At 55.3% G+C, this 13,308-nt stretch overlaps 1 protein-coding gene across 8 annotated transcripts in view; it reads right to left on the bottom strand.

Moving 5' to 3' along the window:
* LOC110597529 (dihydropyrimidinase-related protein 1) overlaps positions 1–12,876 on the bottom strand; it is a 153,527-nt gene extending 140,651 nt beyond the window's left edge. For 2 of the 8 annotated variants that reach the window (XM_078020991.1, XM_078020995.1), the window contains exons 1-4: positions 12,453–12,584; positions 8,647–9,048; positions 3,588–3,726; positions 1,268–1,855 (exon numbers count right to left, since the gene is read on the bottom strand). In XM_078020991.1, the coding sequence (XP_077877117.1) occupies positions 1,268–1,855; positions 3,588–3,726; positions 8,647–8,933 (1,014 nt within the window). In that variant the 5' untranslated portion in view covers positions 8,934–9,048; positions 12,453–12,584. Of the gene's footprint in view, positions 1–1,267; positions 1,856–3,587; positions 3,727–8,646; positions 9,049–12,452; positions 12,585–12,607; positions 12,697–12,776 lie in introns of those variants that run through there. The other 6 variants (XM_078020993.1, XM_078020992.1, XM_078020994.1 and 3 more) reach the window with 6 other exon arrangements.
* Positions 12,877–13,308: the final 432 nt, after the last annotated feature.

Raw genomic sequence — 13,308 nt, 5'->3', positions numbered from 1 at the left:
AAGGACATGGAAGGTATGTGTTCATTTTTCCGTCACTCAAATGAATAAATAAGTGTCCAGCCTGCCCTCCCGAGCTTAAGAAGCTTGCCCAAGGTCGCACAGCGAGTCAGGAGAACTGGAAAGAGACCCAACCCCATGTGCTTTGTCCCGGGGTCTCCTGCTTGCTATTGCTGGGGTCTGGGGGTCACAAAGACCAGCAAACCCAGACTCTGCCCTCGAGGAGCTCACAGTCTAGGAAGGGGAAAAGGAATGTTCATACAGAGCTGCCACCAGGAACCATTGTCACCTTGATTCTGGAATAAAAGAAGGAGGGGTGATTGGCTTGGGGGGAAGGGCTGGGTCAGAAGAGACTAAGAGCACATGAGAGTGACATAGTGCTCCATGGAGGGGACCTCTTCGTGCACGGGGTCTCACACAGCACGGACCTATTAAATGCTGGAAGAATAGGTGAATGGATGGGGGAAGAGACCAGGAGGGGTGCAGAGTGGCAGGCCACTGGCCTGGCAAGCAGCTGGATGAGTGGACAGATGGACAAGAAGGTGGCGAGAGAACATGGAAATGATGGTGCATGGTGGACACTCTGGGGGATGCTACTGGGGCCTGAAGATGGTTTCATTCCAAAAGTCGAATGTTGAGATCACCACGTTGATGGATGGTGCTGGGAGGCAATTAGGTCATGGAGACCCCAGAGAGCCACACCCCTCCCACCATGTGAGGATGTGTGGAAGATGCCATCTCTGGACCAGGAACCTGACGCTGAACCTGTGGCACCTAGACCTTGCTCTCCCCAGCCTCCAGAACTGAGGAGTCGTTGTTCTGGGTAACACTTATCAGCCACCTTCCCATGGTGTCCCCCCACAGCAGCTCAATGGACTGGAACGATGCATAAACCAGGGACTGGCCAGTGAGTGGGTGGGCAACTGTGTGGATGGGTGGAAGGATAGCTAGGCAGAGGCAGGACAGTTGGGAAGATGGTGCAGGATGAATGACCACGGGGCAGAGTGGGTGGATGGTGACAGAGAGACAAGCAGGTACACAGATGGGTGGTGAGGCAAAAGTGGTGATGGATGGGTGGGTGAGATCTGTGGGTGGAGGCAAGTAAGTGAATGGAAAGAGTGAAGGATGGATGGACAGCCGGGCTGACTGGTTTGGACAGGTGTGTACAGCGGACACGGGGAATGAATGGGTCATGCCTTGACCTAGTGCCTGCACGGGAAAGTCTGAGGAAATAGAACAATCAGTCCGGCCCTGCGTTGTGCCCACTTACCAGGCTACAGCCACCAGCGGGGGCCTGGGCTCCCAGCTCCTCCCGCAGGCTCTGGTTTTGCTGGGCGAGCTCCTCCACCTGGCCATGCAGGCCAATCTCGGACAGCTGCAGCCGGTAGATGCAGCAGCGCAGCTCCTCCAGCTGCCCGCAGAGCACGCGCTCTGTGGCGCGCTGCTCCCGCAGCCGACGCACCGCCTCTTCCCGCTCACGCTCGCTGAGTTCTGCCCTCTGCTGCAGGGCGCACAGCTCCGCGGCTGCCTCCGGGGCTTCGCGGGGATTGGCAGGGACCTGCAGCCTGGGCTTGCCGGAGACTGGCGAGACTGGCGCGGGGGCCTCAGTGCCCCGCTGAGCCAGCAGGAGGCCCGCGGCGCGACAGAGGTGCCTCACATCCCTCTCCAACCGCTGCACCTGCGCCCGCAGGATGCGCTCCTGATCCCGCACCAGACCCAGTTGGCACCGCTGGATCCTCCGGCAATGCTCCAGGGCCGCAGCCTGCAGCCCTAGCGCCTCATCCCTGCGCCGCAGCTGCCCCCTCAGCCTTCGCAGCTGCTGCCGCTGCCGCCAAGCCACACTCTCCTCTTGCTGAACCTATAAGTTGGCGATGATGAGGCGTCAGGAAGCCCCAAGATCACCATTGCTCACCCTTGATCCTGCCTGGGCAAGGATTTTCCATATTTTATGCACAATGAAGTGTTCTTTTTTCTTTTTTGTTTTCGAATTAATTCCTTGCATTAAAATAATGCGTCAAAATATTATCTGGATTACTGAATTTTTTTGGTCAAGTGCACGCCATCCTAATCTGGGTCCTGCACCACTGAGAGCTCCCCAAGTCATTCCAAGAGAAGCGCAGTGGGCTAGAGGGGCAGGTGCCTCTGGAGGGAGGCTAAAACTGTTCAGCTGGAACTGTTCCAGGGGGACACCCCCACAGCACCTTGCAAACAGCTGTTGCCAGAGCACTTGGGTGTCCACACTTCCACCCCAGAACCACCCTGAGCTCCCCATCTCCCAACACCCAAACTGGCTCATGCCTGGTCCAGCCAGGGTCAGCTGGCCCCAAACCACCATGCCACAGCTACTGTTCCTTGTTGTAAATGCTCACCTAGTGGGACTGTCACTAGCCCCATGGGACACTCAGATTGATTTGCTTAATATCACACAGCTAAGATGTAGCAGCCAGGCCTGGAACACACCGTCAGCCTCCTACCTGACTCTAGTTCTGCTCCTTCTCCTTCCCACCTCCTGCTTGTCCAGAGAACATGCCTGTCTGCCCTTGCACCTCCCCTCTGCCCCACCCAATGCTGCGAGATGGACTGGGGTGCAGCCACCTTGCATACTGACAGTCCTTTCCTGATTTCAAGAATGAATCCAAGCAAAGGGGTGGAAGAGCTGGCAGCCTAAGCCAGAAGATGGAAACGGGAAGAGAACACCTGGGACAGGGGTGAGAGGCTATGTAAAAACTGGAGTTCCTGAAGGTGGGAATTCTGTAATCAGGGTTGCCTGGTGTTTCGTGGACAGGGCTCCATGGCCTGAGTGGGTGAGCCTTTGACAACTTCAGAGTGTCTGCAGGTCACTACAGAAATGAGGCCTCTTTGTATGCAAATGATTCCTGGGAATCTCCCTGAACTTCTGCCTCTCATCTGGACATGGGGTTTTGTGACAGGTCTGTCCTCGGCACATGCATACCACATGAGATAGCAGTAAATGAAGGACATGGTGAGAAAGGGCTTAGCATCCTCCTGAGGAAACCATGGGTTCCTCCAATCCTGCTCCCCACGGGGCTCTGTCACTCATCACACTGTGCACATCTGGACTACAGGGCTATGCCAGGGGTCCTAATGTCCAGGGGGCATAGCTCAAAGACCCCATTATAGTACTTTTCAGAGAGAAATCACACCCCAGCTGGTGGGGTCCCCCACAACTTTCCTGTCCCTTACAGTAGAAACTCCCCTGGGCTGGTGTTCTGAACCAGGGAGAAGAGGCTCCACTCTGCCCCTAAGGACCAGAGTGCAGGGCGACGCTCCTCTGGGCGGAGGTCTCCCTGGCTCTTCGAGGACCCAGTGTGCTTAGAAGACTCCTTACCTTCCCACCCCCACTTAGCTCTGTTAGTGGCTGCACCAGTGCCTCTCCACTTTCCTGATGGCTTCTCACTGAGAACACCTGGTTCACCTGCCCTTGATACATTCACATTGGTATGAATCAAAAAATATGCAAAACAACACACCCCTTGCACATGCATGCTTGTTGGTATTTCCAACTGTAGCAGCCCTGCATTCCCTTGGCTTGGCTGGAACAAGCATCAGAAAGAGGAAGAGAAACTCACCTGACTGACCAGCTCCTCCTGCAGTGCCCGCAGCTGCTCCTGGGCCCACAGTGAGGTGCTTCTTTCCTGGACCACGCAGGCACGCAGTCGGTCCACCTCCCGGAGCAGCTTCTTCTGTGACACCTCCAGTGCCTGAATCCTGTGGCATTGGAAGCAGGAGGTACCCGCTCAGCGTGGAGCAGCTCAGCCTGTCTTCACAGACACCTTAGTTTCCTTGTCATTGGCCAATTTGATGTTCTAACAAAATTACACATTTAAATCTTTCATACACACCTTGTTTAGGACTACCTACAATACTTGAAAGACATCATTTGAATAGTGAAGTACCCTCCATCAGGACTCTCACCCCATACTGGGGAGATACCAAAAGTGACTGGCTGGAGTTTATCTGGGTGGCTTCAATTCATCCTCCCAACATGAACAGCCTGAAGGGGATAATGTTCCCCTGACTTCACACATGGGGAAACTGAGGCTCAGAGGGATCAGGTAGCTTGTTTAAGGTCACACAGCATTATAGAGTCTAGGCTGTCTAGTAAATTCATGCTTTCAGGCCTGTGCTGTGTTGCTTGCATCCAAGCCACGTTCTTATGAGTCTTTCTAGGGAATGATCGACATTCAGAAAAAGCTCTGGAATAAAAGAAAATCCATCTCTGTATAATGTCCACTCTAAGTGAGAAGCAGGAAGCAGCTTAACCAACAGGAGCAGCTGAGCCATGCAGCGGCTTTAGGTCATCCGGAGGCTGTGTCACCAGCAAAGCAGCACCGGGCCTGGGCGTGAGTCTGACCCCAGGTCTGTAGAAGGAGATGCCCGCCCCCAGGATGGGGAGAACATTGAAGAGAAAGAGGAAGGGAAAGTCACCTGGCTGACCAGCTCCCCCTGCAGTGCCCGCTGCTGCTCCTGGGCCCGCAGTGAGGCCCACGGGGGAGGGGGGGGTGCTCCTGTCAGAGGCACTGCAGAGGCCAGAGGCTTCTAGGATAGAAAACCTCCATGCACACGGAGGCCTCCGCCAGCAAGCTCTGCATCCTCACTCCGTTACCGAGTTCACACTGCTGACCTCATTCAGGGAAGACTCTGCTCCCCGGAGTGAAGACCAGCCCTGCCTCCTGGTTCTGCCATTCAGCAGCCCTGAACTGGGTGTGTTCGCCACCACGACCCTACTTTATCTTTGAAATAGAGGTAATTCTATCCTGCTCACATGGTTCCTGGAAGGTTTAATAAAATGATGCATTATTAACAATAAGTCCAAGAGTCTCCTCTCCTACTCCAGCACTTGGGCCTTAAGGAGAAGATTATAGTCAAGGCCCTTTTGGCCTGAATGCCCCCCCACCCCGACACAGTTAATCAGTCAGGGTCAGGCTGGTGCCTTCTGATTGCTAATGAAAGGCAGTGAGAGCTGAGGGGGAAAGAAAAGGCAGCCTGCCCCATGAAACATGAGAATGTTGCATTCTGACCCTCTCCCTATTCCTAAACCAAGCAGAAGAAGATGGTCTCCCTGAGGCAGGATGACTCAGCCCCAGATTCACCCAAGCCTGGTCCCTGGGACCCAAGACAAAACCCTTGAAGTGAAAAAGAGGCTGCAGGTGCCATTAGGCCAAGACAGGAGAGCCTCCCTGGTTATCCAGGTGGCCCTGACTATGTCCTTGTCAGAGGGAGGCACGGGGAGAGTGGGCTTCAGGGAAGAAAGCTAGGTGACCACAGAAGCTGCGCCACAGAAGCTACACTGGGGGCTTGAAGATGAGCAAGGAAGGAGCTGTTTCCCCACAGCCTCTGGGGGAGCAGGGCCCTGCTGGCACCCTAGCTTGATGCACCTGAGCTCATTTCCAGCTTCTCACCTCCAGAACTGAAGGACAATCAGTATGTGCTGTCTTAAGCCACCGAGTGAATAGTCATTTGTTATGGCAGCCATAGGACACTTACAAGGTAGCTTGTTCAAGGTCAAGGTCACACAGCAATATAGAGTCTAGGCCAGTAAATTCATGTTTTCAGGCATGAAAGAAATGGACAATGGCATGTTTTTCACTGGTTACACCAACAAGTTTTTAAAAATATTGGTAGACAGTGCTGCAAAGAATGCAATGAAACTAGAAGATTCTGTCACGCAGCAGAATGCACTGGCCCATCGCAGCCGAGGGGACATCCTGACTGCCTGGCTAAGTCCCACCACCCTGCATGGCTGGGAGCGGCCTGGGGTAAGTTACCTAACTAACCAGCTGCGGTTTCCCCATCTATGGATGAGAACAACACCAGGGCCTCATTTTCAGTACTGTCCTAAGGATTGGCCAGGCTCATCCTGCCTAGGACGGACAGTGGCTGATGTCAAGCCAGAGCTCAATAAGGTCCTCACTGTCCTTCATCCTTGGCATCTAGATTGGAAACAATTACACAAAAGTGCTCACGCCATGAAGACAGAGCAGGGATTTCTTTCTCAAATTTCCAACAGTGCTGTTGTGTTATTATAAAGACTTTAAGATCCTATTTTGTGGAAATGAATCCAATGCATGCTGCCAACTATTTGCTGATCCCAGCTAGACTACACCTCTAAGGTATTTGGCCTGAAATCTGAGTTTGGAATCATGGTTCGAACCATGGATGATGAGCTTCGTCCCCTCAGCCCCAGTTTTTCCATTCAAAGAGGGAGATGATACCTTCCAGGCACCTGCGGCCCAGGAGGCCAAGAGGGTCCCTGGAGGGAGAGCAAGGGCTGTTGCTCCTCACCCCTGCCACACACCCAGCCTTTGTACCTCTGCCCCTCTTCTGCAAGATGGGCACCCTGTCTTTAAAGAGACTAGAGGACACGAGCCCCTCTCCCCCATGGGATGGTCAAGGACTCCCTCTCGAGGACGGCCTCATCCCAGGCCCAGCTGCTGAGGCCTCTCCTCTCCCACACCCACAATGTCCCTGGGGCTCTCATGCTCTCCCCCTCATGTGGAGGAACTGTGTCCATCCTCCTCTGGTGGGTGACCTCCAAGATGTGAATGCAGCTCACATGGGCTACACTGACAGGGTCTCTGGCCAGCACCCTGTCTTCCCCAGGGCTCAACCCCAGGACCAGAGTTATGAGTGACGTTATGTCCTCCTCAAAATTCACCTTTCAAAGTCCTAACTCCCAGGACCTCAGAATGCCACAGTATTTGCGGACAGAGCCTGTACCACCATAATTAAGTTAAAAGGAAGTTGTAGAGTGGAGTCATCAAATCCAATCTGACTATGTTCTTATCAAAAGAGATTGAGACACAGAGGGACACCTCGGCGACTGCACACCTGCAAGCCCAGGAGAGAGGCTGCAGGAAGAAGCAGCCCTTGACCTCACACTGCTGCTTCCAGAAATGTGGGGAAATCATTTTCTAAGCCCCCAGCCTGCAGTGCTTTGTTACAGCAGCCCAAGAAAACTGACCCAGCTGACCACCTGCCTCCAGTTCTTCAGGCTGCAGGATGGCAGTGAACGGGCGATTACATGGGGAACATTTGTGAATGTCTTCATATGAAACATTTTTTGGCTTTGTGTTTTGAAGCACTGGGAATTGAGCCTAGGGGTGCTCTACCATTGAGCTACACCCTCAGGCCTCTTTTTTTTTGTTTATTTTGAGATAGGGTTTTGATAAGTTGTCTAGGATGTCCTCAAACTTGCAATCCTCCTGCCTCAGCCTCCCCAGTAGCTGGAATTAGAGGTATGCGCCACCATGTCCAGCTTGTTTGAATGGTTTACCCAGAAGAAAAACAGTAAATTATATTTAAATACACAATTAATAACTTGAAACAAAGGCAAGAAACAAAACTGTGGAAGTACCACCACAGGCCAAGGCACCAGGCAGCCTTGGTTAGGGACCCAGCCACAGCCGCACTGCATGTCTACTCTGGGCTCCCTTCTGAGATGGCGTGGCCTCATTCTGCTGGCCAGGTGTCCAGAAGTCCTCAGGAGGCTGGGGCACTTCAGCACAGCACTTGCCTAGCTTGCGAGGCCCTGGCTTCCGTCCCCAGTGTGGAAGGGAGGGAAGGAAGGAGGAAAGGGAAGAGAAGAGAAGGAGGGGAATGAAACTAACGTATCCTGAGTCTCAAAGGAAGCGTCCATGAGCCACGGAGATGCAGCAAGGCTGGGGAGCAGCTGTAACTGCAGCCATGCGCCCTTGGCCTGCGCCCTGGTTGGGGGAAACGCACACACAGGCTACAGTGGCACAAAATTGTCCCCCCGCAGCCTCCCCTGGCCCACCTCCAGTCGGGCCCCTGACTACGGCTCCTCCACAGACACTGGGGCCCCCGCCCGAGACGGGGCTTCTCACTGTGGAGACAGCCCGCATTCTCTTTGAATGTATGTCTGCTTCCCAAATGAACCTCTGTCCATGCCAGCCTGGTGTGGGCTGAAGTTCTTGTCCATCACGTATGCCAAGTGTCCCCCAGTCCTGAGTGGAACCCCCTCCCCTTTGGGAACTCCTGGGACTCTTCTTCAGAGACAGGTCTTTTCCCGTGACAGAAGAAGAAATGGGTGATCAGAAGCCTGAGCTTTGGAGAAAGACCAGGCTTCAAATGTCCACACTCAGGGCCATGGCAGCCCCTTTAGGGAAAGGGCCCCCACCAAGGAGCTCAGCCAGAGAGAAACCCGTGTGGAGTTCCTGAGGCAAAAATGAGGGACAGACAGAGGGCCGGACCCTTGCCAGGCAGCCCAGGTCGGCAGCTCTGGAGCCAATCTGCCCCTGGGGCTGGGGAGCAAGGATCGGGGCCCAGGAGCCAGTCAGGCCCCAGCAGCGTTGGGGCCATGGAGGGAGCAGAGAACCTGTTGCAGCCGCAGCTGGAGCAGAAGAGAGGAAAAGCCCCCAGCCCCTCTTCCTCACTCCCTCGAGGCACCTCTCCCTGACTGGATTGGGATGGAAGCCCAGGTGAGAAGGCACAACCTATGCAGCTGCACAGTGGAGCACAGGGAAGGCAGGAGGAGGGAGGCAGATGCCCACACAGGCAGGGTGTGCACCACTCCTCAGCTGGAGAGATGGTGCAATGTGACATGGTGACACGCCTGTCATGCCCCAGGATTTGCCACACACACAAGAGCTCACGATGCATACCCACCTGCTCCTCAGCCTGGACTCCGACATCATGTGCGTGTCCACAGCTGCCACGGGCTTCTGCTCTGAGGATTCCAGCTGCTTCCCGAGCATCACCATGTCCACCTCTGGGGTCCTGGCCACTTCTTCTGGAGGGCACCCCTGTGCTTCACCACTCTCCTCCAGGTCCCGGAATATCCAGCATGTGTCGATCTTCACATCCACGTGCGTGACATCCAAGGCATCACTGCTGGGAGCTCTGATGACATAGCTGAAACTCTTTTCAGTTCGTCCCTGAGCTGTGGGCTCCATCCCATAAATACTTCACGGATCAAGATTTCATAATATTAAGTGAGTTTGCAACGTGGACTTTATGGAGAGTTCAAGGTGGCTCAGTGACTTTGGAAACATCCTTCAGGAAAGTGTCCTTTGAGGAGGGCAAGAACAGGTGGATTATTCATGAGACAGTGATGGGTCTCTCTCCACCAGCTCATCCAATATGAATGAAAGCCTCTCGCTTTACATGTCCCCAGCCAGACTCACCAGAGCAACAGAGTCCGAAAAACCACCTGGGATGAAATGCCCAACCTCCAGCACAAAAAGTAAGATGTCCTAGTAGGACCACAAGAGTGTCACAGATTCTCAGTAGCCAGTGAGGCTCAAGACTTTACCCCAGAATGGATGAAGCCCCCTCCCTCAGTGCCCTACTTATGAAGGACTTGAAATCTGCTAGGCAAAAGGGACAGGAAGTTGATGCTGCCTGGAGTCCTTCTCTGCCTCACCAGCACAATGCTGGTGACCAGCTAGGTGACTTACTGGGTGACATCAATAAGACCCTTTTCCAGATGGTGGAAGAGGGACTTGGGAGGGTGGAGGAGCTGTCCAGGCCCCACAGAGGGCTGGAATGTGGCAGAATCGGGACTCAGATGCAAGTCTGACTCCCAAACTGGCCTGGGAGCTACAACAGGCATGGGTGCGACAGGACCCCAGGGCAAAACAGAGGGGCCCTTTGGGAGCCCAGAGGTGGGAGAGGGAGCGAGGCTCAGAGATGCAGGAGGAATGATGAGCTGCTGCCAGGACAGGGGTGACAGAGTCCCCAGGGAGCCATCCTCAGGCCACAGCCCCATGGGAATGAAGTGGCTGGGTGTGGCTGGCCAAGGGGCACTCAAGTGTGGCTCCGGGCTGTATGTAGACAGGTGCTTGGGGACTCTGGTGTCTCTGAGGCACTGGTGGGTGCTGAGGTATTCAGAGCTAGGGAGGTGAACTGGCCTGACAAATGGTGAGGGATCCAGGCCTCAGGTTTACAGAGGCAGGAACAGGGCAGCCAGCCCTGCGGGAGGAGGCCAGGCAGGCCGAGCGCTGTGAGGACAGTGAGAAACTGAGCGCTTAATTCTCCCAGTAAAGTTAGGAGGGGGCTTCTCCCTCCTTTTTCTTGAGCATTTACTTTAGAACACTCATCAGGTTTTCTTCATCTCATGGCAACAAAGCCGTCCCTCGGTGGAAATCCCAGTTCTCCTTTGTGCACCCCTTAAGCTTTTCATGCCAGGTGACTCCTCTAGGACTCCTTTTGGCCTGGGGTAAGTCTGGCCTCCCAGGATGCCCACAAACACCAAAGCCCAGGATGCTCAAGGGCCTCTAAGGAAAAGCATAGGATTTGCGTAGAACCCGCGCACCTCCTCCACGGATCTTAAATCACCTCCACAGACTCCGACCCTGGCACGTAGCTGCTGCACTGAGTTGCCCGGGAATGAAGAAACAGAAAGGCCCGCGCTGCTCGGCACACAGGCCACAGCAACATTTTTTCTAGAGTCTTTGTCTGCCACTGGCCGAATCCACAGAGGAAGAAGGGCTGGATCCTGAGGGCCGGGTGCATATGTGAACCCTTCTGAGACTACAGAGGCCTTTTGCCGTTTTATGGTCCTAAAATGTCTTTCTCCAGGCCCCAGAACCACCTCTGTGGACCTGAACACCAGGAAGAGCACCCTCTGGTCCTGTGGCCCTGGCTCCGAGTCATCAAAACTCCTCCTCTCACAGAGACAGAGGTGAACACAGAAAGGTCCCCGTCACCAGGAGAATGTGGGAGGAATCCCGGGTAGCAGGTGCCTTGACCTGACTTAAGGACTAGCCATGGGTCACCATGAGAGCGCAGCATGGGTAAGGTTTCTGCCTCCAGCGTCCCCAGGGCCACTCAGGATGCACATCACCCCTGGCTTCATGCTCATCCTCCAATAAAGCTGTTTTCTTTCTTTCCTCCCCTTGCTGAGAGGGCATCTGAGCTGGGAGAAGCTTTTTAAAATTTTTTTGGTGGCATGTCCTCAGAAGAGGTGACATGTGGGTGGCCACGAGGGGTGCACAGGTGTGGAGCAGAAGGGGAGGGGTGGGGGCTGGCTTTGAGGGCCGAGTGAGCCTCTCAGGTCCTAGGGCTGGGCTGGGCCAGCCACCTGGCTTGGAACCCCATCTCGTCACCTCTCAGGTACGATCTGGACAAATTAATGCCTCCTGCAAGGGGGGGTAAACACTATCTAAGGAGGGGAGGGGCATCTATGCACCATGGAGGAATGGACAAGCCCCCTCACATATTCAGCAGTGCCCTCCACGCTCTGGGGTCCACAATGGCTGGGCACTGGCAGGGACACCCTGCCCTGGCTTGCTACACCACCTGCTCAGCGCAGGATCCTGGCACCTGACTCAGTCCCTTGGAACAAGAAACTGACCTCAGGCCCCTACCCCTGGGGCTGTATTGAGGGTTTCCTGAGTGCCTGGCCCCTGAGCCCCAGCTGGGAGGATCCCCCGCAGTAGGAGCACTGCAGAGGCTGAAGGCAGTGGAGAGCAGCTGAGAGAGCCCTCCCCTACAGTCCCCACCTGAGGACAGGGCACAGGCAGCTAAGCCTGAGGCCTCAGCCCAAGGGAGCATCTTTGGGCTCTTCCTGGATGACTAACCAAGACTCTCAGGAAAGGAAAACTTGGGCTGGGGGAGATGGAAGAGGAAAGTGGCTTACCGCCCAGCTGGGCTACAGGGTAGAGGCCTGAGCCCATGGATCCTGTCTTCTCTGAGGGTAGGTGCTGGGCAGCCAAGGGAGGGGAGCAGATGGTCATGGAGAGGCTGTGAGGGCCCCCACCCTTGGGGGCCTTGGAGAGGTTCCCCACAGCTAAGAATGATCACAGGAAGGACACAGGCTGTGGCTGAGACCCCAAGATAGGCAGCCCTGGAGAGGTGGGGAGGAAAAGAGAGGCTCTACCTACCACAGAATGGGCCACTAGGGCATGGGTTTGGGTCTGCAGAAGTCCCCAAGAATTCTTAGATAACCTGATGGAAGAAGCCCTCAAACTGGCTGGGTTGGAGTTTCCCATCCAATGTGCCAGACCCCTAGCCAAAGAAGCCCCTAAATTGGCTGGGTTGGGGTTTCCCATCCAATGTGCCAGACCCCTAGCCGGCTCCCGTTAAATGTAAGAAATAAGCAAAAATAAGAGTTGTTTGTACTGGGAGGGTCAGGTGTGACTCCTCCTGGGGACAAGCTGGTTAGGGAAGCTGCAGGAAAGCAGATGTGCATCTTGACACTGCAGAGGGAGGAGAGGGGGAGCAGGGATGCAGCTCCCCAGGGCACTTGACCCTGCCTTGCACTGGTCCCCCCTTAGAGGCCCAGCCCAAGGCCTCAGCAAGACCGTGGGGTGGACCAGGTGGGGTGGGAATCACCCAGAGTACAGCCCTGCCTCCTGTATGTCTCCCAACACCCAGCAGGTGCGCCATGGCAAAACTCATGTAGACCAGCTGGAGCTCGGAGCCAAGGGGCATGAGAGATGAACACCCTGTAGCCTCGGGACGGTCCCCACCTAGAACCAGAGGCCTGGATCCTGTATGTGGCTTGGCATTTCAGTCTTCATAGCCAGTCTCCTGGCTCAGACAGGGCTTCATTCCCAGCTCCACAGGCTGCCAAAAGCCAGAATGCAGCTCTGAGGGCCACGGCTTCTCTGCCCCAGGTCCTCACCGTGGCACCAGCCAACAGAGGGTGGGAGGCAGAGACCACTCTCTGTGTCCACAGTGGATCTGGGGCAGGGTTGGGCCATCCTTCTTCCTCTGGAGGAGAAAGTGACCTGGGTCAGCCACCCAGGCTACAACTCAGCATCCCAGGGCTGTGGAGCAGGTGGAGTGCACACCTGGTGGCCAGCCACGCTGAGGATCCTTGAGTACTGTAGCTCCTGTTCCCAGGCTGGGCCTGTCCCTGGCAGGGGCCTGGGAAGGCAACAAGAAATGCTGGCTTCTGCTAGGGACTGGGGACTCCCATGCAGGGCAGTCCCCACCCCTGCCTGTGTGGGCCTCATACCCTGGTCCTGAGCTGGCTCTGGGGGCTGCAGAGAATGGGCCCTGGCCCCATGGGTGGCTGTAGAGCCTCCTTGGAGCACTGCTCCCGTTGATGTGGTGGGTGCTGCACTTCTGCCAGGAGAGTCCAGGATCCCAGGGATCCTTGGGAGTCTGTCTGAGTATGGCCACAGATAGCCTCTGTGAGGCACAGCGCGGGACTGCCACTCCTGTTCCTCAGAGCCATGAGAACGTGGCCAATGTCTGCAGCAGGGAAGTGGGGGCTGGGAGTGACCACATGGCTCAGAGTTCAAAGCCAAGTCCACTCGCCTCCTGTTGTCTGAGTGAGATAGCTGAGCAGTCACAGATACTGCCCAGCTATAAGAGGAC

The sequence above is a fragment of the Ictidomys tridecemlineatus genome, chromosome 9, assembly GCF_052094955.1.
Source record: "Ictidomys tridecemlineatus isolate mIctTri1 chromosome 9, mIctTri1.hap1, whole genome shotgun sequence".
Taxonomy (NCBI): domain Eukaryota; kingdom Metazoa; phylum Chordata; class Mammalia; order Rodentia; family Sciuridae; genus Ictidomys; species Ictidomys tridecemlineatus.
This window is presented reverse-complemented; position numbering and strand designations above follow the sequence as displayed.